Below are 22,144 nucleotides of genomic sequence, written 5' to 3' on the forward strand. Positions count from 1 at the left end.
TCCAAACAGAAGATGAATAAGGAAACTATAGAACTCAATAACACAATTAATAACCTAGACTTAATTGACATATATAGAATATACCACCCAACATCAAGCAGTTACACTTTTTTCTCAGCAGCACATGGATCCTTCTCAAAACTAGGTCATATATTATGTCACAGGGCAACTCTTAGACAATATAAAGGAGTAGAGATAATACCATGCATCTTATCTGATCATAATGGAATGGAACTGAAAATCAACGATAAAAGAAGGAAGGAAAAATCATGCATCACTTGGAGAATGAACTGTGGTTACTGAATGATCAATGGGTTATAGAAGACATCAAGGAGGAAATTAAAAAATTCATAGAGATAAATGAAAACACAGACACAACATATCGGAATCTATGGGACACATTGAAAGCAGTTCTAAGAGGAAAATTCATTGCTTGGAGTTCATTCCTTAAAAAAAGAAAAAACCAACAAATAAATGATCTCATACTTCATCTCAAAATCCTAGAAAAAGAAGAGCAAAACAACAGCAAAAGAAGTAGAAGGCAAGAAATAATTAAAATCAGAGCTGAAATTAATGAAATCGAAACAAAAGAAAGAATTGAAAAAATTGACAAAACTAAAAGTTGGTTCTTTGAAAAAATAAATAAAATCGACAGACCCTTAGCCATGCTAGCGAAGAGAAGAAAAGAGAGAACTCAAATTACTAGCATACGGGATGAAAAAGGCAATATCACAACAGACACTTCAGATATACAGAAGATAATCAAAAATTATTTTGAATCCTTATACTCCAATAAATTAGAAGATAGTGAAGGCATCGATAAATTTCTTAAGTCATATGATCTGCCCAGATTGAGTCAGGAGGATATAGACAACCTAAACAGACCAATATCAATTGAGGAAATAGAAGAAACCATCAAAAGACTACCAACTAAGAAAAGCCCAGGACCGGATGGGTATACAGCAGAGTTTTACAAAACCTTTAAAGAGGAACTAATACCAATACTTTTCAAGCTACTTCAGGAAATAGAAAAAGAGGGAGAACTTCCAAATTCATTCTACGAGGCCAACATCGCTCTGATACCTAAACCAGAAAAAGACACTTCAAAGAAAGAAAACTACAGACCAATATCTCTAATGAACCTAGATGCAAAAATCCTCAATAAAATTCTGGCCACTCGGATACAAAAACATATCAAAAAAATTGTGCACCATGATCAAGTAGGATTCATCCCTGGGATGCAAGGCTGGTTCAATATATGGAAATCAGTAAATGTTATTCACCACATCAATAGACTTAAAAATAAGAACCATATGATCATCTCGATAGATGCGGAAAAAGCATTCGACAAAGTACAGCATCCCTTTATGTTCAAAACTCTAGAAAAACTAGGGATAACAGGAACATACCTCAATATTGTAAAAGCAATCTATGCTAAGCCTCAGGCTAGCATCATTCTGAATGGAGAAAAATTGAAGGCATTCCCTCTAAAATCTGGAACAAGACAGGGATGCCCTCTCTCACCACTTCTGTTCAACATAGTTCTCGAAACACTGGCCAGAGCAATTAGACAGACGAAAGAAATTAAAGGCATGAAAATAGGAAAAGAAGAACTTAAATTATCACTATTTGCAGATGACATGATTCTATACCTAGCAGACCCAAAAGGGTCTACAAAGAAACTATTAGAGCTAATAAATGAATTCAGCAAAGTGGCAGGATATAAAATCAACACGCATAAACCAAAGGCATTCCTGTATATCAGCGACAAATCCTCTGAAATGGAAATGAGGACAACCACTCCATTCACAATATCCTCAAAAAAAAAAATAAAATAAAATACTTGGGAATCAACCTAACAAAAGAGGTGAAAGACTTATACAATGAAAACTACAGAACCCTAAAGAGAGAAATAGAAGAAGATCTTAGATGGAAAAATATACCCTGTTCCTGGATGGGCAGAACTAACATCATCAAAATGGCGATATTACCAAAAGTTCTCTATAGGTTTAATGCAATGCCAATCAAAATCCCAACGACATTTCTTGTAGAAATAGAGAAAGCAATCATGAAATTCATATGGAAAAATAAAAGACCCAGAATAGCAAAAACAATGCTAAGCAGGAAGTGTGAATCAGGCGGTATAGTGATACCAGACTTCAAACTATACTACAGAGCAATAGTAACAAAAACAGCATGGTACTGGTACCAAAACAGGCGGGTGGACCAATGGTACAGAATAGAGGACACAGAAACCAATCCACAAAACTACAACTATCTTATATTTGATAAAGGGGCTAAAAGCATGCAATGGAGGAAGGATAGCATCTTCAACAAATGGTGCTGGGAAAACTGGAAATCCATATGCAACAAAATGAAACTGAATCCCTTTCTCTCGCCATGCACAAAAGTTAATTCAAAATGGATCAAGGAGCTTGATATCAAATCAGAGACACGCCGTCTGATAGAAGAAAAAGTTGGCTACGATCTACATACTGTGGGGTCGGGCTCCAAATTCCTCAATAGGACACCCATAGCACAAAAGTTAATAACTAGAATCAACAAATGGGACTTACTTAAACTAAAAAGTTTTTTCTCAGCAAAAGAAACAATAAGAGAGGTAAATAGGGAGCCTACATCCTGGGAACAAATCTTTACTCCTCACACTTCAGATAGAGCCCTAATATCCAGAGTATACAAAGAACTCAAAAAATTAAACAATAAGATAACAAACAACCCAATCAACAAATGGGCCTAGGACCTGAACAGACACTTCTCAGAGGAGGACATACAATCAATCAACAAGTACATGAAAAAATGCTCACCATCTCTAGCACTCAGAGAAATGCAAATCAAAACCACCCTAAGATACCATCTCACTCCAGTAAGATTGGCAGCCATTATGAAGTCAAACAACAAGTGCTGGCGAGGATGTGGGGCAAAGGGTACACTTGTACATTGCTGGTGGGACTGCAAATTGGTGCGGCCAATTTGGAAAGCAGTATGGAGATTTTTTGGAAAGCTGGGAATGGAACACCATTTGACCCAGCTATTCCCCTTCTCGGTCTATTCCCTAAAGACCTAAAAAGAGCATGCTACAAGGATACTGCTACATCGATGTTCATAGCAGCACAATTCACAATAGCAAGACTGTGGAACCAACCTAGATGCCCTTCAATAGACGAATGGATTAAAAAAAATGTGGCATTTATACACAATGGAGTATTACTCTGCATTAAAAAATGACAAAATCATAGAATCTGCAGGGAAATGGATGGCATTAGAGCAGATTATGCTAAGTGAAGCTAGCCAATCCCTAAAAAACAAATGCCACATGTCTTCTTTGATATAAGGAGAGTAACTAAGAACAGAGTAGGGACGAAGAACATGAGAAGAAGATTAACATTAAACAGGGATGAGAGGTGGGAGGGAAAGGGAGAGAGAAGGGAAATTGCATGGAAATGGAAGGAGACCCTCAGGGTTATACAAAAGTACATACAAGAGGAAGTGAGGGGAAAGGGAAAAATAATACAAGGGATAGAAATGAATGACAGTAGAGGGGGTAGAGAGAGAAGAGGGGAGGGGAGGGGAGGGGGGATAGTAGAGGATAGGAAAGGCAGCAAAATACAACAGACACTAGTATGGCAATATGTAAATCAATGGATGTGTAACTGATGTGATTCTGCAATCTGTATATGGGGTAAAAATGGGAGTTCATAACCCACTTGAATCAAAGTGTGAAAAATGATATATCAAGAACTATGTAATGTTTTGAACAACCAACAATAAAAAATTTAAAAAAAAAAGATTAAAAAAAAAAGAAATAAAAATGCTGTAAAAATTTGACTGTACATAGATAAATATTTTCTGGATTCATTCTTTATGGTTCACTATAAAAAGAGAAAGCATTGAAGAGAAATTAAAACAAAAGTAGTTTAGTGAGAAAGAAGTAAGTTCTGATGGATCTCGAAGGCATGAAGTAGATTTCAGATTCCACTTCTGATTTCATAATAACATTTGAGAAGGAATGACATCTTTATTTAATGATTCTTAATTTGTCTCATTTCATAGATCTCTATATAACCTTGCCTTTTAAGGGGGCGGGTTCTCCTTTCCTTTTTATCACTTCATAGGGTTGATTTTTTTTTTTTTTTAAATCCAGCATTCCAGAAAACTTGCTTGAGTTTTAGAAGAAATCAGGAAAAATAAAACCTAAGTTTGAGGACCTAATTATCCTTAAAGTTAAAAGGCTTTTCTTTCCTTGTTCGCAGTTCTTATTTCAGCTAACATATGGTATTGACATCTCTCATTTTAAGGGAATCCTGATGTAACTATTACTAAAATATACTTCCAAATTTTCTTTTCTTTTTTCTTTTTTTTTTTTTTTCTTTGTTAAGGAGCACACAGATAAGGAAAATCAAGATGAACCTGCAGCACTTCAGAAAAGCTCCCAGTGGTCAAAAGCTGAAAACAGTTTGAGTAATAGAATTAATATACCATTGTATTGGATGATAACCCAATGTATAAAATAAATATATCTAGTCTATACTGATAAACAATGGATGGATGAATGGATGGATAGAGACAGAAAAGCAAAAGCTTTACCTGGAGACTTAGTTCTAAGAGGCAAATCATACATTTCTTTAGAAAAAAATTTCAATTGCAGCATTCTCCTTTGTTATAAAATAATTTTCTCTCCAAATTTTACAGTATACCATGTGTATTCTGTGATTTTGAGTGCTCCCAGGACACACTAAAACACTGTGTGGCATATATATAATTTGAACCACATAATTCATATCACAATAGTAGATGAAAATAAGAGAATGAGAGTTGCTGTTGTTAAGCTCAGCAACAGAGATAATTTTCTCTTAGATTTTTGAGGGAAAATGTATTTCCTTACATTTTAGATTGTGGAGTTCTTATAGTGAAAATTTGCATTAAAGCATTGATTTTATATATTTTGTTAATTACATTATATAGAGAGTACACATAAGTAAAAATAAAGTGTATTTTATTATTCATTAAGGCCAAACTGGAAACTGCATTTTACCCCTTATTAAATCATTAAGAAAGCTATACACTACACTGTATCTTGCTTTTTGCTTTTGACTATTTTTAGATGTTTAGTCTTCTATTAAAGAACATGTTTTGTGTCTCTCTTTGTTTGGATTCATAGAGATCCATCCTATATCTTTATTGTTAAACTTGTTTATTTCCATTATTTACTATTGAGAATGTCAGTTGTTTTTACCATTTGAACTTCAAATTGATTTTGCTGTTATAAAGAAAAGCTATTGGTTTAAGGTGAGCCCTTGGATTTTCTGGATGTATAACTGTCATCTACAAATGAAGATAGTGATCTCAAGTGTTTAGAACTAGAGGCAGCACAGTAGTGCTTTCCTGTAATCCTAGCTACATGGAAGGCTGAGGTAGGAAGATCACAAGTTCAAGGCTAGCTTCTGCAACTTAAGGAAATCCTGTTTCAGTGGTAGAGGTTCAATCCTCAGTCCTGGGGATAAAAATAATTCTTTTTTTTTTGGTGCTATTGGTAACTAAACCCAGGGTCTCATGCATCCTAAGCAAGCATTCTGCCTCTAAGTACTAAGCTACATCCAGTCCCTAAATTATCTTTTACTCTGTATGTACAATTAAAAGTTTTGTTTCTTCACCATAACTGCATTAGTTTGAAGCCTGCAAAAAATGTTGAATAATAAGTTGCCATCTGGCATGCCAATCCTGTTCTTGTTTAGTCATTAACTCTCTTTAATGGATACTTACTTTGAATTTTGATAAATTATTTTTATTATGTATATAATTTTATTCTCTTCAAAATAAAACATACCTTCATTTTATTAATTGCTTTTTAAAAAATTAATGTTATGTTGACAGATTTTTCTAAAGTTCTAGTTGAATTGTATTGATTTCTAGTATTAGTGGATTTCAACTCTTGAAGCATGGGGTATTATTCTTTTTAATTATTGCTACCAAAGTATTGCATAGATAAAGGTTATGCAAATAAATGAATTTGAAAACCTTCCATCTTTGTTCTGAATTAATTTGAATAACTCAAGAAGTTCTGCTCTTATCAGATAATAATAGTAACTACAAAACCTTCGCCCATTTAAAGGTAGACCTTTCACAGTCTTTCGTTAATATAGTCATGTTCTATTATTTCCTGAGTCAATTTTGGAAATTCATATTTCACTCAAAAATAATCCTTTTCCAAATTTTCTAATTAGTTGCTATAGCATTATACATAACATTTTAATTTCTTAAATATCTTTGGTTATATCACTTTTTTCATTCTGAAGTATCTTTCTATTTTTATATTTTTGTATGTTAGGCTAGCTAGAATATTTAACTGGTATTTTCAAAGAAGATACTTTAAAGCTTGTAAATAATGCTAAAGTTTATTAGTACTAAGGCCTAACTAAAGCAGTTTCATTTATTTCTTTTTGGTCTTTTCAAATTTAATAAAAGTATTTTAGAAATAAAATATTTTTCTTGTCGTTTTAATTTATCTTATATTTTTAGATAATTTATCCTTTTAATTTTTAATCTCCTTTTTTTTTTTTTTAAAGAGAGAGAGAATTTTTTAACATTTATTTTTTAGTTTTCGGCGGACACAACATCTTTGTTTGTATGTGGTGCTGAGGATCGAACCCGGGCTGCATGCATGCCAGGCGAGTGCGCTACCGCTTGAGCCACATCCCCAGCCCCTTTAATCTCCTTTTGATTTAGGGTGAAAGAGAAAAAAAAGCTTTATAATTTCAAAGATAAATTTTGGTGGGGAGGAAGATATATACTGGGGCGTGTTTTTGATTTTGATACTAGAGAAAGCTGCCTGTACCTCTCTGTGTTTTTGAAAGTCATTGTTGTCTTTGTGGCCAAGTAAATCACTGATTTCTGAAAATTGTGAGTATAAGAGAAAGCATATAATTTGCTGGGGGCAATGGCGCATGCCTGTAATCCCAGGGGCTCAGGAGCCTGAGGCAGGAGGATCACAAGTTTAAAGCCAGCCTCAGCAATGGCAAGTCACTAAGCAACTTAGTGAGACCTTGGCTCAAATTAAAATACAAAATAGGGCTGGGGATATGGCTCAGTGATCAAGTGCCCCCTGAGTTCAATCCTTTGTTATCCCCTCCCCCCAAAAAAGAGATGCATGTAAGTTTCCTATAGATAGAAAAAATAGTTTTCTATTGCATAAATTGTGTTTGGTTGTATTATTGGAATATTTTATATCCTTGCTTATATTTTTAAAATAAAATAAAAAATAGATTTAAATACCTATAATAATTACCTTACTTACAGATAAGCAAGGTCACAGAATGTGGACCTTTGGTTCACATATTCTGATAAACTTAGGAAAAGATTTGTCAAAGTGTCGCCATTGTGATTATTTGGTGTTATTTGCCTTGCAACAATTTTCTCTGGCTTTATGTATTTCATAGCTATGCCCTTTGCACCAATATTTGGCTTAATCCTTTTTGGATAGAAACTCTTTTGTTCTATCTTCTATACCCTGTACATGTTTTTAGTCCTGTATGCTTCTTTATTTAATAGTAGTAATCTTAGTAATGGTAGTGGTAGTGGTAGTTGTTTTACAGTGCTGGGGATCACCAAGGCCTTGCACTTCCTGTGTAGACAAGTGCTCTACCACTGAGCTGTACACCTGCAGCCCTCTAATGTTATTTTGACTCAAGTTTAATAGAAACTAAAGGATCTGTTTACCCTAGCTTGTAAGCTAACAAGTTAGTTGCATGGCTCCTGGCAGAAGATATAAGACTCCCACTGAAAATCAAAGAACTTCATTACTCATTGCATTAACAACAGCAAGAATGTTAGCCTTTTTTGGTGTCAGTTTCTGAAGCTTTAATTTCCACATGGTAATGTGAAGAGGACCAGGTGACATCTGCACACTTAAGAGAGTTGCATTACAAATGAGAAACCCTCAACTTTGGGTACTTTTGTCTTTTGAGACATAGGCATGTCTGCCCTATGTGATAGTAGCTTTCCCTTCCAGGGCTATTTGTCATACAAACATCCTTGAAAAGATAGTACAGATGCACAGAAAGATGAGCGAGACCCATGGAAAATTGTTTTCCAGCCGTGATTTCTTTTATTTGCTTTTGCCTGATATCTTCGCTTTTCTCTTTCATTTTTTAAAATTAATTTTAACTTTCTTTTTGTATTGTACCAAAACAGAGATAAAAAGGATATGCAGTGAAAAAAATCTCTCTCTCACCTTGGTACCTCACTTCCCTTTTTTCAAAGGTAACCAATACTACTAGCACACATTTTACAGAGTAATACCATGCTGGTACATAACTTTAAACCCTGAGGGTTTTTTCATCAGACATAATTTTTTTTTTTTTACTCCCTAAGCGATTCTGGTGTCAACTTCTAATAAAAAATCATGACTCTCTTAGTCTTTAAACTTTTACAAATATTTTTCCTTAAAATTACCTTATTTCATAGGTGGATACACCAAAATATTACTAACCAGTTTGTTGTAGATAGCCTTTTAAATTACTCTTTGTGGTTTTTTTTTTTTTTTTTTTTGAGTTTATGTGAATATGTCTATGGGATGTATTCCTGATAGCCTTGCTTAGTCAGGGATGCATGTATGTTTGTGTTTATGATTGCTTATTATGCATCACATTCTTATAGGTATTTAAATCTATTCTTGGCTTTTTCTCTTGCATTGATTAGTCTGATTTAGTTTTGTTCTAGTATCACTGTGTTCTTGCCAAATTAGTTTTTATGTGGCATCCTAATACCCAGATTCTATTCTTCATTTGGCTTTCTCCCCCCACGCCCATCAAAATTATGCTTGCTTCAGAAAAAAATAACTTAGGAGACTTTTGTGTTCTACAGGCATTTAAGTAGCATTTAAATTAAATGCTTTTAAAGGTTTAGTATAATTCCCTATGGAAGTAGCTAGGCCTCAGGCTTTTTTGAAGGATCATTCATTTTTATTTTCTATGGAAATTAATCTCTTTGAAAGATTTGTCTTTAATCTGTTTTTTAATATTTTCCAAAAAATCATCTACTTCATTACTTCATGCAGTTGAGCAAAGTAGTCTCTTCTGGATTGTTTACTTTCTATCAAAATGTGAGTATTTCCTCAGCTTGTTCTTAATTTGCATATTTGTGTTTTTTTATTATCTACTAATAATTGATTTCTTCTGGTTTTCTTATGCATAGTTTTTCTGAGTTTTGTTTGGAATTATGTCTAATCTTTATTTTTCTCTTACTCTGTTGGTTGACCCATTTATATTTCTTGATATGGTTAACCAGTTTTAATTCTTTTCAGTTTTGTGGTTTTTTTAACTGTTTTTCACTAAGTGGATAGTTTTTCTTTGTTCTGTTTCTTTTAATTAGGAATAATTATATATTGTTTTTTAGTGATTATTTTTGTGATCACAACTTTATGAAATACCCTTAATCTTCATTCTTCAACATTCTTTTGTTCTGTTTTGTTTTATGTTTGTGGGGTTTTGTTGGTGGTGGTAGTTTTTTTTTGTTTTGTTTTGTTTTGACAGTAGGAGAAATTGCACTCAGGGGAATCTACCACTGGGTTACATTCCCAGGTGTTTATTTTTTGTTTTGACACAGAGTTTCCCTAATTTACCCAGGCTGGCCTGGAATTTGCAATCCTCCTGCCTTAGGCTCTCAAGTAGCTGGGATTACAGGAGTGGGCCACTGGACCTGGCAACACAGATACTATTAATTTTGTTGTGTGAACAGTGATGAGATTAGTATATTTCTTATTTTTTTCCACACTCTGTCCATATTTTATTTCAATTTATTTATCTTTATGGTGCCACAGATTAAGCCCACAGCCTAGAACCCAGGGCTTAGAACATGGGATACTAAGCAAGCTTTCTACCACTGAGCTACACACCCTCAGCCCTGTCCTAATTTTAGTTATTACATTATCTCAGAATTTACTTTGTATTGTTAAATATACATTGTACTCTGCCAAGCACATGGTGTAGCTTCTGAGGTAGCTGAAGTAGCGGGATCACAAGTTTAAGGCCAGCATGGGCAATTTAACAAACCCTGTATCAAAATAGAAAGGGTTGAGAATGCAGCTCAGTTGGTAGAGTAACACAGGATTCAATCCCAAAACCACCAAAAAGCAAACAAACAAACAAAAAACCAAAAAAACAAAAAACCAAACAAAAAAACACTACTCACTGTATGTTGGGTTTGCTTTATCAGTTTCAAATGGTGCTTTTGACCCCCTAGTTATTAAAAATAAGGTGGTATAGTTAAACTTAAAATTTCCTCCTACCCTAACAACCCTCACCTTCTAATAATGTTGGTGGGTAGATACTTTAAGACATTATTTAATGATAGTTCCCACTTTTGTGGTATTCAGTTCTCATTGCCAGTCCTTTCACTTTAATTTTTCTGGGCGTCTCTTCGTTAGCCTGAAGTTCATGCTTATATGAATCTTCTGAGGTAGGCTCATGGGTATAGTTCCATAGACTTCTTTGGTGTTTAACAGAGACTACTTATCTACTATTTTTTTTGGTTTTTGCATACAAATTTGGATGTAAAATTTTTGGCTTATACTTTTTAACTTGAGAATATGAATAAGTATTTTTACAGGCTCGTAAATTTAGAATAGTATTATACAGAAATCTGAGACCAACCTTATTCTCTCTTCTTTGAAAAATTGACATAATCATTTGCCACCATGGATCCCTTTTTTTTGGTGCTGGGAAAGGAAACCTATATTTTTGACTGGTAAGCATCTATTAGGATGTATTTTTAATAATGTTGATTTTTTTTATCATTTTTATAGATTCGGTTAGCCCTTAAAATGTAGATCTAGATCTGCTTTTCTATAATATTTTTATATGTTTTTCTTGTTTTTTAATGTTTTTGACAATAGATAGGCATCATTTGGTCTCCTTTTCTTGTCTTAAATTTTTTTTATTTGGGCTAGGGTTCTGGCTCAGTGGTAGAGCACTCTTCTACCATGCATGAGGCACTCTGTTTGATCCTCAGCACCACATAAAAATAAAATATTGTGTCCACCTACAACTAAAAAAAAATATTAAAAATTTTTTTTCTCCTAATTCTTAACTCTAATACCAGCTCATTTTAAAAATTTCTGTCCCCCTGCATCCCTAACTGTGGTTTCAGAAATATCTCTTCTTCTTTGTTCTTCTTTTAGTTTCATCTTCATTTTTGTAATATTTTTCTCTTCTGCTTTAAGTTTTATCCTCACATTTGAGCTCTTATAGCTTTGCCTTTGCTCAGACAGTTGCTTTCTTGTATTTTTCAATATTCATGGCAAATATGTTTATTTCTTAATCCTGGACAGTGTATATAAAGTGTTCTGTCATTCAGCACGTAACCATTTATACTATCACTAGTAGATTTGGTACTTTTTTTTTTTTTTTCCTTACTCTCTTCTTCCCCAGCCTTTTCCAGATTGATCAAGTCACTTTCCCTTTCTTCAAATTAAATCCGAACTTCTAGGGATTTTTATGTTTGTTTGTTTCCTAAGCTACATCCTTGGCTTCTTTCCATTTTCTAATAGATTGGCTCAGGTATTGCTGACTGCTGGCAATTTAAGGATTAGAAAACTTTGACCAACGCTATTAAGAAAAATAAACTTCTTTCCAAATCAGTATTGTTTCACCCACTTCCTAGATGAGGGGAAATAACACTGTTCTTCCTTGATTTTCATTTGGATTCATTACCAGAGAAATCTGGAACCTGTATCTAAATCTGGATTTAAATTTTTCAGGATCCAGCAATCAGTACAGTTATTTTAGTAGCAGGGTAAAAAAGGATCAAGAAAGAGCTCTCATTGTTAATGGTATATAACTATTAATGTCAGAGCTGCTGTTTTTTAGCGTCTTTTTTTTCAGATATTTATATTTCGCACTTTGCTTATATCAGGAATGGATTTTTAAAATATTTTTCTTATGCATACATATTTTTAAAACTTCACTCATGTACTAATAAGCATATAAGCATTTCTTGGCAAACAGCATATATTCAGTGCTTTTTGCTTGGTTGGCTGATATGAATCTTCTGGGTTAAAGGAGTCAGTACATCAGTATACTTAAAAATTTCGTCATGAACTTGTTACACGTGGTAATACTAATTTGAGTTGAAAATTTTCAGATTATTTCAATATTGCTGTAGTATCAATTTGTTTATATTTAGCTAATGTTTAGTTAGTGCCTCTTATGTATTTTCACATTTATTAACTGTTATTTTTAATCATCAATATTAAAGACCATGTGAGAAGTAGGTTTTATGACTTACAGTTTATTTGAAGAAAATGAGGCTCCAAGAGGTTTGTGATTTGTTCCAAGTTCAAGCCTGTTCTTTTTCCATGAGACTGCCTTAATTTAAATTATCATTAGATCTTCACAGCAGTTCTAAGACAGGTCAAGCAGGTTTCTTGTATTGTTACCACTCTAGTTTCAGAAAACAAACTCAGGGAAGTCCCTGTCAACCCCCACCCTCCAGTAATCACAAACCTAGTATTCAGATTATACCTGCTCTATAGACATTTGACAAGTATTATTTAATTCTTAGTAGTACCTTACCCGAAGATGTATTTGTTTTCCCCATTATATTCTTAAGTAAATTGCAAGAATTGGAATTTGAGCCTAACAAGGACTAAGGTATACATGCAGGGTGTTTTTTTTTTTTTTTCTTTTCATTTATTTGTTTTAGTTTTTTGCTATTATCATATTAGAAATTCTAATTCCTTGACTTCTTTTCCAATGCCACTAAGAATCTATATACATTATCAATACATTTATCTAATTTAAATAGCATATAGTAGTAAGCTTGAAAATCAGATATATACTAGCTTTTTATTTTTTCCCAGGACTAATGTTTTTCTCTCTACTGATTCAAGACAAATGAACCCAGAATCTTATTTCAAAGTCTTGTTATTCCATTTTAGTATGTGTACAGCAATTACAAAAAACTATTTTTTCATGTGGACAACTCATTTGGAAAAATCACTGTTTTAGAATTTGCCAAATCAATGTGATTATTGAGTTTGGGCTTTTTTGTTTATTTCCAACAGCAAAGAGCATAGGAAAATTATTTTAGTTTGATTGGAAGTTGGGTGATAATTTGATAATCTAATGATTTCTTAGGTGATTTGTATGATTACTTGTAGCTTGTTATAAATGTACTTTTATGTAATATTCATTCTGAGTATGGTTTTAACTTCAAGTTAAGAAGAAAGTAAGGCACAAGAAGGCTAAGTCTCCTGAGTATGGAGTTAGAATACCTTCCATATATTTTTCCTTTTAGCATTTTGGTTTGAGTTCCTTTTTTTTGATGCATTTTCTTGGAGAAGGTGCCAAGTCAATTTCCAAAATATTCCAGAGTACAGTTTTGTTTTTTTTTAAACTCATCAAGAGTTGCAAATTCTATCTCCTTTTGAAGAATTAATCTTAATCCTCCATTGTTTCTAACAGTACAGATTGAAGGGTAGCTATATGTTTAATAATCAATTCTTATTTAAACTTTTTTATATTTCCACCAGTGTAATACTTGTCAGTGGCATTTAGGCAGAGAATTCAGTAATTCCTATTTAAGCTAAAATAATAAGGTTCTAAAAGGGATAAAAGCTGACCCTGATGGAGAACATTTCAGTTTTAGGCAAATTGATAAAGGTTAGTCCCATAATTTTATTGATATATTTAACTTACAGTGAAAATGGTAGCTTCTTGTGAAATGTCATTTTAAAACCCCATTATGATATTTGAGCATAGAAATAGATAGATAGATCTGAAGATCTATCTGATAGATAGATCTGAAGTATAGAATATTAGTATTAACTTCTTTTAAACCAGTTAAAGATAACTTAATATCTGAAAGTATTTATTAATAAACTTTGTAGATCCAAACTTTTCATTCTTTGAGTAATTGCTTCCTACTAATGTTGTGAATTTTTTTAATTCTTGATTTTTCTAGGGATTATTTCACATTTCAGCTGCTTTTGTTTTCTACTGCTATCATTGAGGGTTCAAGAACAAAAAATAAGTCTTCAGGTAAAATGCCTGATCCATAATAGTGCTTGACATTGTATTTTGCTGAAAAGATCATATACCTGTTTGGATGCTTGATCTGAAAATAAAGTTGTGATTATTATGAAGTTCTCGCATGAAGTTTTCTTGGCTGCCTCTAACAAATTCAGTTTTATTTGTTCATTTCTTCTTTTTTTTTTTTTTAATTTGGCTGTCTGCTTTTTTCATGTTGTCTTGATCTGCAATGACTATCTGAGTATGTGCTTGAACCTGCTAAATATTTTAATTTTGCGTATTTGGCTGCTTTGAATTTTAAGTAATTTCTTTGGACAATGTAAATATAAGAGCTGGAGGCTATATAAGTAAAATATGAATTTACAGAAGTCTGTAATTTATAAGTGTATGTTCATTATCTACCATATAGATTTCACGTTTTGCCAAAATTAAATAAAATTGAAAATTCCTTTTTTTAGTTGTACTGGCCACATTTCAAGAACAATTTTCAGAACATATGTAGCTAAAAGTTACCATTTAGACAGAAGAGCGACCTTTATTTCAGAGTGTTCTATTGGACAGGGCCATTTTAAACTGTGTTGATAGTTAAGTGTAAACTCATATTCTAATAGTAGTTTAACAGTTTAATAAGTCCAGAAAATAAAACATGAAAAGTTTTGAAAAGTCTTCCTATAAATATGTAGTGACTTCCAGCTTGAATATTGCAAACTTAAGATTGTCTAAAACTGTACATTCGCATCAGTATCTATGCAACTTTAAAGTGAAGTTATTTCTTGCAGCAAAATTCATGAAGTAGGCAAAAGGCTAAAAACTTAGGTGCACCAAATTTGAATCCTGGTCCCATAACTTAGTAATTTAGTAATTTCTGGAAAGTTATTTAACTTCTTTGAGCCTCAGGTTTCTTATATGTAAAATGGAGGTAACAATAGTTACTTTATAGAATTAATCTAAGATGTTTAAAACTGCATAAGAGAGTGAATATTTGTAAGTGCTGTAAGTATGGAATTAAACTACTTTTATAAATCAGTTCAGTGGTATTGTTTGCATGGAGTTGTTCCCAGCCTGGCAATCATAACAGGTGTTTAGAAATGGCTAGGTCAGATATACTTGATAGAAGTTCTTGGTCAGTGTGGGATTATTGGATGAAACTAAGTTTGAAACAAAGGGACCATCAGGATGGGGAGAAAAACAAATAGGGAGATAATTGACTTTGTTCTTGGGGAGGTCCGTAGAGTATTTTCTAATAATAAAATTATTACATTGTGTCTTTTGTAACTTAAAAAGTTTCATATTGATTATTTAAAATGTTATTTCTATAATATAGTAATACTAAAGAGAAGAGTTAAATGACATTTCAGAAGTTGACTAACATTTTTTGAGGTTACATACCTAACAGGATGGAAATTCATATTAAGTTCACAGCTTTAATGCTCTTTCTGCTTCAGCATACTATTTCTTTAATAGCATTCTTGTCTCTGGTAGGCATATATTGCAGAATCTTTAGGGTCTCGCATATATAATTTTTTTTATTCCCTAAGCGATTCTGGTGCCAAACTTCTAATAAAAAATCATTACCCTCTTAGTCTTTAAACTTTTACTCTATCTGTATGTCTAAATTGATGCATAGTTAGTAAAAGAAGTAATGAGACTGAAAAGCAATGCACTGATTTTTTTTCCTGTTCCAGACGCTTAGATAGGTGATGAAAGAATGACATTTTGAAAAAGCAACACAAGTTTAGTTTCCTATCTGCAATCTCACCTGACTGCACCGATTAGTACTTCTGGGGAACCCAGACTAGCCAACTCTGGTAGTTAAATCTGTTGATGTTCCTTTCTGTATATAAATTTTGGCTAGTTAGTAGCTGACCTAAAGTGTTGACTGCTAAATACCTCTGGGTACATATCCTGAATGTTTTTAATTGATTGCCTAAAGATTTTTAATAATCTTTTCCAAACTATTTTGAAGATATTTCCATTTCCTGGATTTAGTGGTATTTCCAGACCCTACTTAACTGTGAATATCATATTACTTATAACTTTTTTCACAGTTGTGAAACCTAGTCCCCTTGTGAAGACAAAACCTCTAAACTTTGAATGAAAGGTCAATGTCATAAGCACTGAGTGAGGGGAATACTGTAGTAGACCCCTAGGAAGGCAGAAGTTAATTACATTGCACAGTGAATTTTCAAAACTGAAAATGTTTTTAAGTATGCACAGACTGATTCCATTGGAAATAAGACTTTAAATTTTGAAAATTAAGTATTTGCTGTTTGAGGCATCAGTGATGAAGTTTTATAGTAACAGTGAGTTGTCTTAGAGTTGCTTATCATAACACACTTGAGCAATCAGTGGCTGCAATATGAAAATGTCTAATTCTCTGAGCAGAGATAATGTTACTAGAAGCTGTGATAGTAGATATTGGGCTGCTTCATTTATATATACATGTACCTTTCTCAATAGAAAGTTGTATTTTCTATAATTCTGAAAATTTTTATTACTAAGGCTTAAGGGAGCTTATGATTAAATTAGCTTACTTTAATACAGTATTCTGAATTCAATAAAGATTCTTTCAAATTAGTTCCTGCAAAGCATCTGAGGGATAGTCCTTGCCCCCGTCAATTTTAAAATGGCATTATATAGTATATATATATATATATATATATATATATATATATATATATATAAATTTTCATTAATTATGTACAGATTGAAAATGTCTTTGTACAAATTTTCTTATAAGTAGAATAAAATTCATAATATTAAAATTAATAACATGTTTTTTAATTACATGTAAAATATTTTAATTAAATACTAAAATTATTCTGATCTTAAAAATTGACTTTAAAAATCTATTGCAATAAAGGAATTAGAACTGGTCATATGTCAACATAAAAATGTTGTAAGATAAATTATTTTCCTTTTTATTCAGAGTCTGTATGTTTTAGATTTCTATTTATTTCCATTGGGAATGTTGCTTTGGGCTTATGGCAAAAATGTTGCAGTACTGTTTCTTTATTTTTAAAAGCTAATCTCACTTTCTTAATTTATGGTGAATTGTTAATATTTTCCTAAAGGTAGAAAATGTAATGCCCTATTCTGTCAGTTGTAAGATAGCACTTCTTTGTTACACTTCTTTATCTCTTAAAATGAGATGCTTCTTAAAATTAGTGTTGTGGGGCTGGGGATTTGGCTCAAGTGATAGCGTGCTCACCTAGCATGCGTGAGGCACTGAGTTCAATTCTCAGCACCACATAAAAATAAAATAAAGATATTTTGTCCACCTAAAACTAAAAAATAAATAAATAAATAAAAATTAGTGTTGTTTTAATGAAGGCATTTTTTTCTTACTCCATTTATAAAACTAATGATATGTCTTATAATTATTGATGTCTTATGTAAGATAAAATGTTCTGATTGATATTTTTAAGCTCATTATAGAACTTATATTCACATAATTCTTCATTATAATGTTGATGATCTTTGTGGTTAAAAAAAATTGAAGTGATTGGGATATACCATATTATTTGGAATTAGAGACTACTACTAAAATTTATTAGTGTTTCTTCCTGTTTTTCTTCTTTTCACTGATGCCATCCTAGTTGGGTGCTTCACACTAGACTGGCTCCCTGTCTGAATTTTTCATTGAGAGATATTCAGGATACTAAGAGAAAAATGGCAATTGAGAAAAGGCTTTCAATTTGGATGGGGTGGGACTAGTGGGTGAGACTTCCAAGGTCAAGAATGTAGAAAGAAAACTTAAGGGAAGTGAAAATAAACCTCATTTTCAATTTATCCAGCTTTGCTTATCTAGAAATCTTTTCCAGCTTAAGTCTCTATAACATAGTAGCTTCTGAGCTCCCTGGTTATTAGCTAAAATCACTCCGGATATTCCCTAGGTTCAGCTAACTCTTCTCACCCAGGCTTTTCCTTTCCTTATTCTGTAGAAGTTGTCCTATGGGCTGCCCATCTTCCCCCACTGTCTAGCTGGTACCAAATAGAGTTGTGTTTTCTCCGAATATGCTTTCCCAAAATGAATCATTAAAGGGTAGCCACATGTTCTGAACATTTTTTTTCTTTATACTCTTCAGTAATAGCATGTTTTAGTTATTCTGCATTTAAGAGTCACAAAGGATATCTGACTAGCTCTATTTAAGGCAGGATCCTTTTAAAAATAAAATTTAACATTAAATGTAATTTAAAGTTTCATTATAAAATATGAGTTGAGAATCATTTTTTAAAGAACTTTTGCTTCATAATAAGGAGTTTACCTTTTAATAATTTTGAGTATGCTATGGACTTTAAAATACCTGCAGAGCCCTCTGGAAGCCAGTAACTGCTGTCTGGAGTTGGCTTGGCATTGTCATGGAAAATAGTTATGAAGAACTGCTGCATATAATATCTAAAATCTTCAAATTTCCAAAAGTCTCTTTCATAAAACCTTTGATCTTTGTGGTTAAAGAAAAAAAAAATTGAAGTGGTAGGGTTATACCATATTATTTGGAATTATAGGCCTCTACTAAATTTTTTTAGTGTTTCCTTTCTATTGTTTTCCTTCTGTCTGCCCCAGTCCCCTCCCACCAAGCAGCTTTGTAAAAATCTCATATTCAGGGTGATTTCCTTTTGTATTTTAAAAATTGTATTTTATTTTCATGTCTTTTCAATCATGTTACACTCTAAGCTTTTCTGAACTGTTCTTGGAAACCAAACTAATAGTGCTTAGTAGGAGAATGAAAATGGATTCCAGACAACTGACTTAATTGATTTTAGAGCAAAATCCTTTGCAAGTTTTAAGATTCTGTACTATTCTTGCTTATAGTAATGCATAAATAAAATGGAAACATGGGATAGTGATGTCAATGGAAATAAACATGGTTCACTTATTCATGAGTAGTATTCTTAGTATGGATGCTGAGTTTTGTGTAATTCTGATAAAAGATACTTCAAGTATGCTGAGATCACTACTGTATGTAAACTAGCATTCACATAAATCTTTTTTCAACTTGCTAACTAATTTTATTGTCCTGAATTCCTTTTTACCCCACAGAGGATGTACTGAGTAAAGATGCTGGGGAATGTGCAATATGTCTTGAAGAATTGCAGCAGGGAGATACTATAGCACGACTGCCTTGCCTATGCATATATCATAAAAGGTAAGTTTATTTTTCTACTAACCAAGTTGATATTGGAGCAAAAGATGGCTATCATAGTTTCAAACATTGTGATTAGGTCAGAAAGGTTGTTTTCATCATTGAAACCCCTCCCCTCAACTTTTTTAAAATGTAAGGGCCTTTTTTCTCTTGCTATCTAAGACTTGAACTCCACATCTTTTGTATTCAAAAGGCTATTCTTTTTGGTAAGCATTTACCATGACCCAGTTATTGTCCATAGCTTCTTAAATAGGTATCTTGTGTAAGCCTTGTAACTATCTCACTTTACAATAGAGAAAATAAACTAAGGTATCAGGGAATATTTTCAGGGTTGCATTGCTACTAAATGGTAGAGATAAAATCCTAGCCGGATTTGACATTTGCTTAACTTCAGAGCCTGTCTGGTTTTTTACACAGTCCTTTTGCTTTCAGAACTGTATTTTAGGTTAAACAAACAAACAAATTACAACTATTTAAGGTGACTATAAAAACAATTTAAAACTGTAGGGTTCAAAGTAAGGTAGCATTTTTACTTAAAGTGCAGCTAGGGAAAGTGTAAAGAAAACAGTGTAAATAATGCAAAATAAGGAGGTAAAAATATATCAACAATTAAAACAAATCTATAAAGAACAAGCTCACCAGCTGAAAATATAGTTTGAAAGGTTGAGACATATTATTGATTAACAAAACACTTAAACATAAGGATATAGATGAATATGAGAGTATAAGGATAGAAAACTATATCCAGGCAAATAATAAATAAAACAAAGCTAAACTAATGTCACACAAAGATAACTTTATATCAGAAAGCATTACTAGAAATAGTCACTAAATAATGATACAAAATATGTAAAACTTTTATTTTTTAAAAACATACCCTCAAAATATTTACAAGCTATCAGAAGAAATAGACAAATATACCAAAATAATAGGAAATTTCAACACAGTTATCATCAAGTGGGTACACAAAAAAGAAAGTCAAAATCTAGAAGAATTGAGAACTGCAGTTTACCAAGTTTAAACTAATGAGTGTATCTGTATTTCACAATTAGAGAATGCATTTTCTTTTCAAGCACACATGAAGTGTGGTTGAGTGCCCCTGAGTTGAATCCCCAGTACCAAAAAAGTAATAATACATATCTAAAATAATGCTTCATGACCAATGGGATTTATGCTACTAATGAAAACATAAGATTAGAAAATTTATATATGTCATTGACTACATCAATGAAGGAGAAAGACCCCCAACTCAATAAATGTGAGAAAGCTTTTATAAAGTTTTGTGCTTATGTATTAATGATTTTAAAACAAAGCTAAGAATACATATTAGATAAATTATTAAAATCACTGAGTTCATCAGGGTTCCCAGATAGGAAATCAACGTGGAAATTGGTTGTATTCATATCCCAATAAAAAAAAAAAAAATGTAACTTTCCTTTAAATAATAACATTAAAGCACCAGAAACTACAAGGGCTATGAGGTATATATTCAGAATAAATTCTACAAAAGATGCAACACTTTGCTTTAGACAAAAATTTAAAACTTTATAGAAAGATAGAGGGTATCCATCATATCATATCATGTATAGGAAAACTCAGTGTCAGAAAGATGTTATTTTATCCTAAACCTCTATATAGTTAATACTAGTCCAATCAAACCTCACCTAGTTTTGTTTTTTTTTAGTGTAATCAAGAGCCAAGGGCAGGAACAGTGAAGATACTCATGAAAAATACCATGTTAGAGGATTTGTCCTATACACATTTATTGCAAGACTATATTAAGATAGTATGGAAATGACGCAGGTAAACTATTGGGACAAAACAGAGTTCATAAATACTCATATGCCTGTATGGACAAAGAGCGTAGCATGAGAGTTAAGAACATCAATTCTGAAGTCAGGACTCTCACTCCTCCACTAATTCCCTGTGTGTTCTTAGTCACATTATTCAGTTTTTCTCTCTGAATTTGTAAGATGAGGACAATAATATCAACTTAATATAGTTACAAGGGTTTAAATGAGTTCAATTTTGGGAAGTGCTGGCACTGATAGATGCTATATAAAGTTTGTTGAATAAATGAAAAAATCGATTTGCCAGAGATAATATTACTGTGTCATAGAGAAAGAATAAACTGTTCATTAGATGGTGCTTTGATTGATTATTTATTAATATGAACAGTTGAATTCCTGTTTTATGTTTGAAATACAAGTCAATTCCAGACTGTGAAAATCAAAATCTGAAGTCTTGGGGAAAGAATATGGGAAAATGTTTTTGACTTCTTGGTAAAAAATTATTTTTCCGGGGCTGGGGATGTGGCTCAAGCGGTAGCGCGCTCGTCTGGCATGCGTATGGCCCGGGGTTCGATCCTCAGCACCACATACCAACAAAGATGTTGTGTCCGCCGAAAACTAAAAAATAAATATTAAAAAATTTAAAAAAAAATTATTTTTCCTAAGATAATACTATTCCTGGAGTGGGGTGGGGGCACAAAACTTAAGATTGATAAATTTGATTATGTTGAAATCAAAAACTTACTTGCGACATGATACTGTGCAAACACAAACTAATCTAGGAGTGTGACTTTCAACACAACAACAGAGGTTTTAAATGTGAAATAATACTCTTGTCACTTTTCGTAATGTGGTTAACTCATTGCACTTGTTTTAGTGGAAGGGCGATAATAATATAATGACATCTTTTATTGGGTTATATATGATATTTCCTAGCACATAAAATTTTGCTGCATTGAATAACAGCAAATAAAAACATATGCTAACACAACAAGCCATAAAAGAATACCCATCTCCCCATGTTCTTATTCTTAGTTCAAGTTAGCCTATGGGATTTAGCAGTACTTATTCACAGTTTTGTCTTTGTAACTCATCACATCCTTCCTTAATCCTCTTTGACTGATGCCAACTTCACCGTTGTTTTTAAAACATTCTATATTTA

General features: G+C 32.5%; 1 protein-coding gene across 2 annotated transcripts in view; it reads left to right on the plus strand.

The window, feature by feature from the left end:
• The window catches only part of Znrf2 (zinc and ring finger 2), a 107,914-nt gene that overhangs the window by 68,955 nt on the left and 16,815 nt on the right, over positions 1 to 22,144 (plus strand). The window contains exons 3-4 of one of the 2 annotated variants that reach the window (XM_071613960.1): positions 19,090 to 19,195; positions 20,877 to 21,004. In XM_071613960.1, the coding sequence (XP_071470061.1) occupies positions 19,090 to 19,195; positions 20,877 to 20,907 (137 nt within the window). In that variant the 3' untranslated portion in view covers positions 20,908 to 21,004. Of the gene's footprint in view, positions 1 to 19,089; positions 19,196 to 20,876; positions 21,005 to 22,144 lie in introns of those variants that run through there. The other variant, XM_027939652.2, reaches the window with a different exon arrangement.

This window comes from Marmota flaviventris, chromosome 1 (genome assembly GCF_047511675.1).
Source record: "Marmota flaviventris isolate mMarFla1 chromosome 1, mMarFla1.hap1, whole genome shotgun sequence".
Classification (NCBI taxonomy): Eukaryota; Metazoa; Chordata; class Mammalia; order Rodentia; family Sciuridae; genus Marmota; species Marmota flaviventris.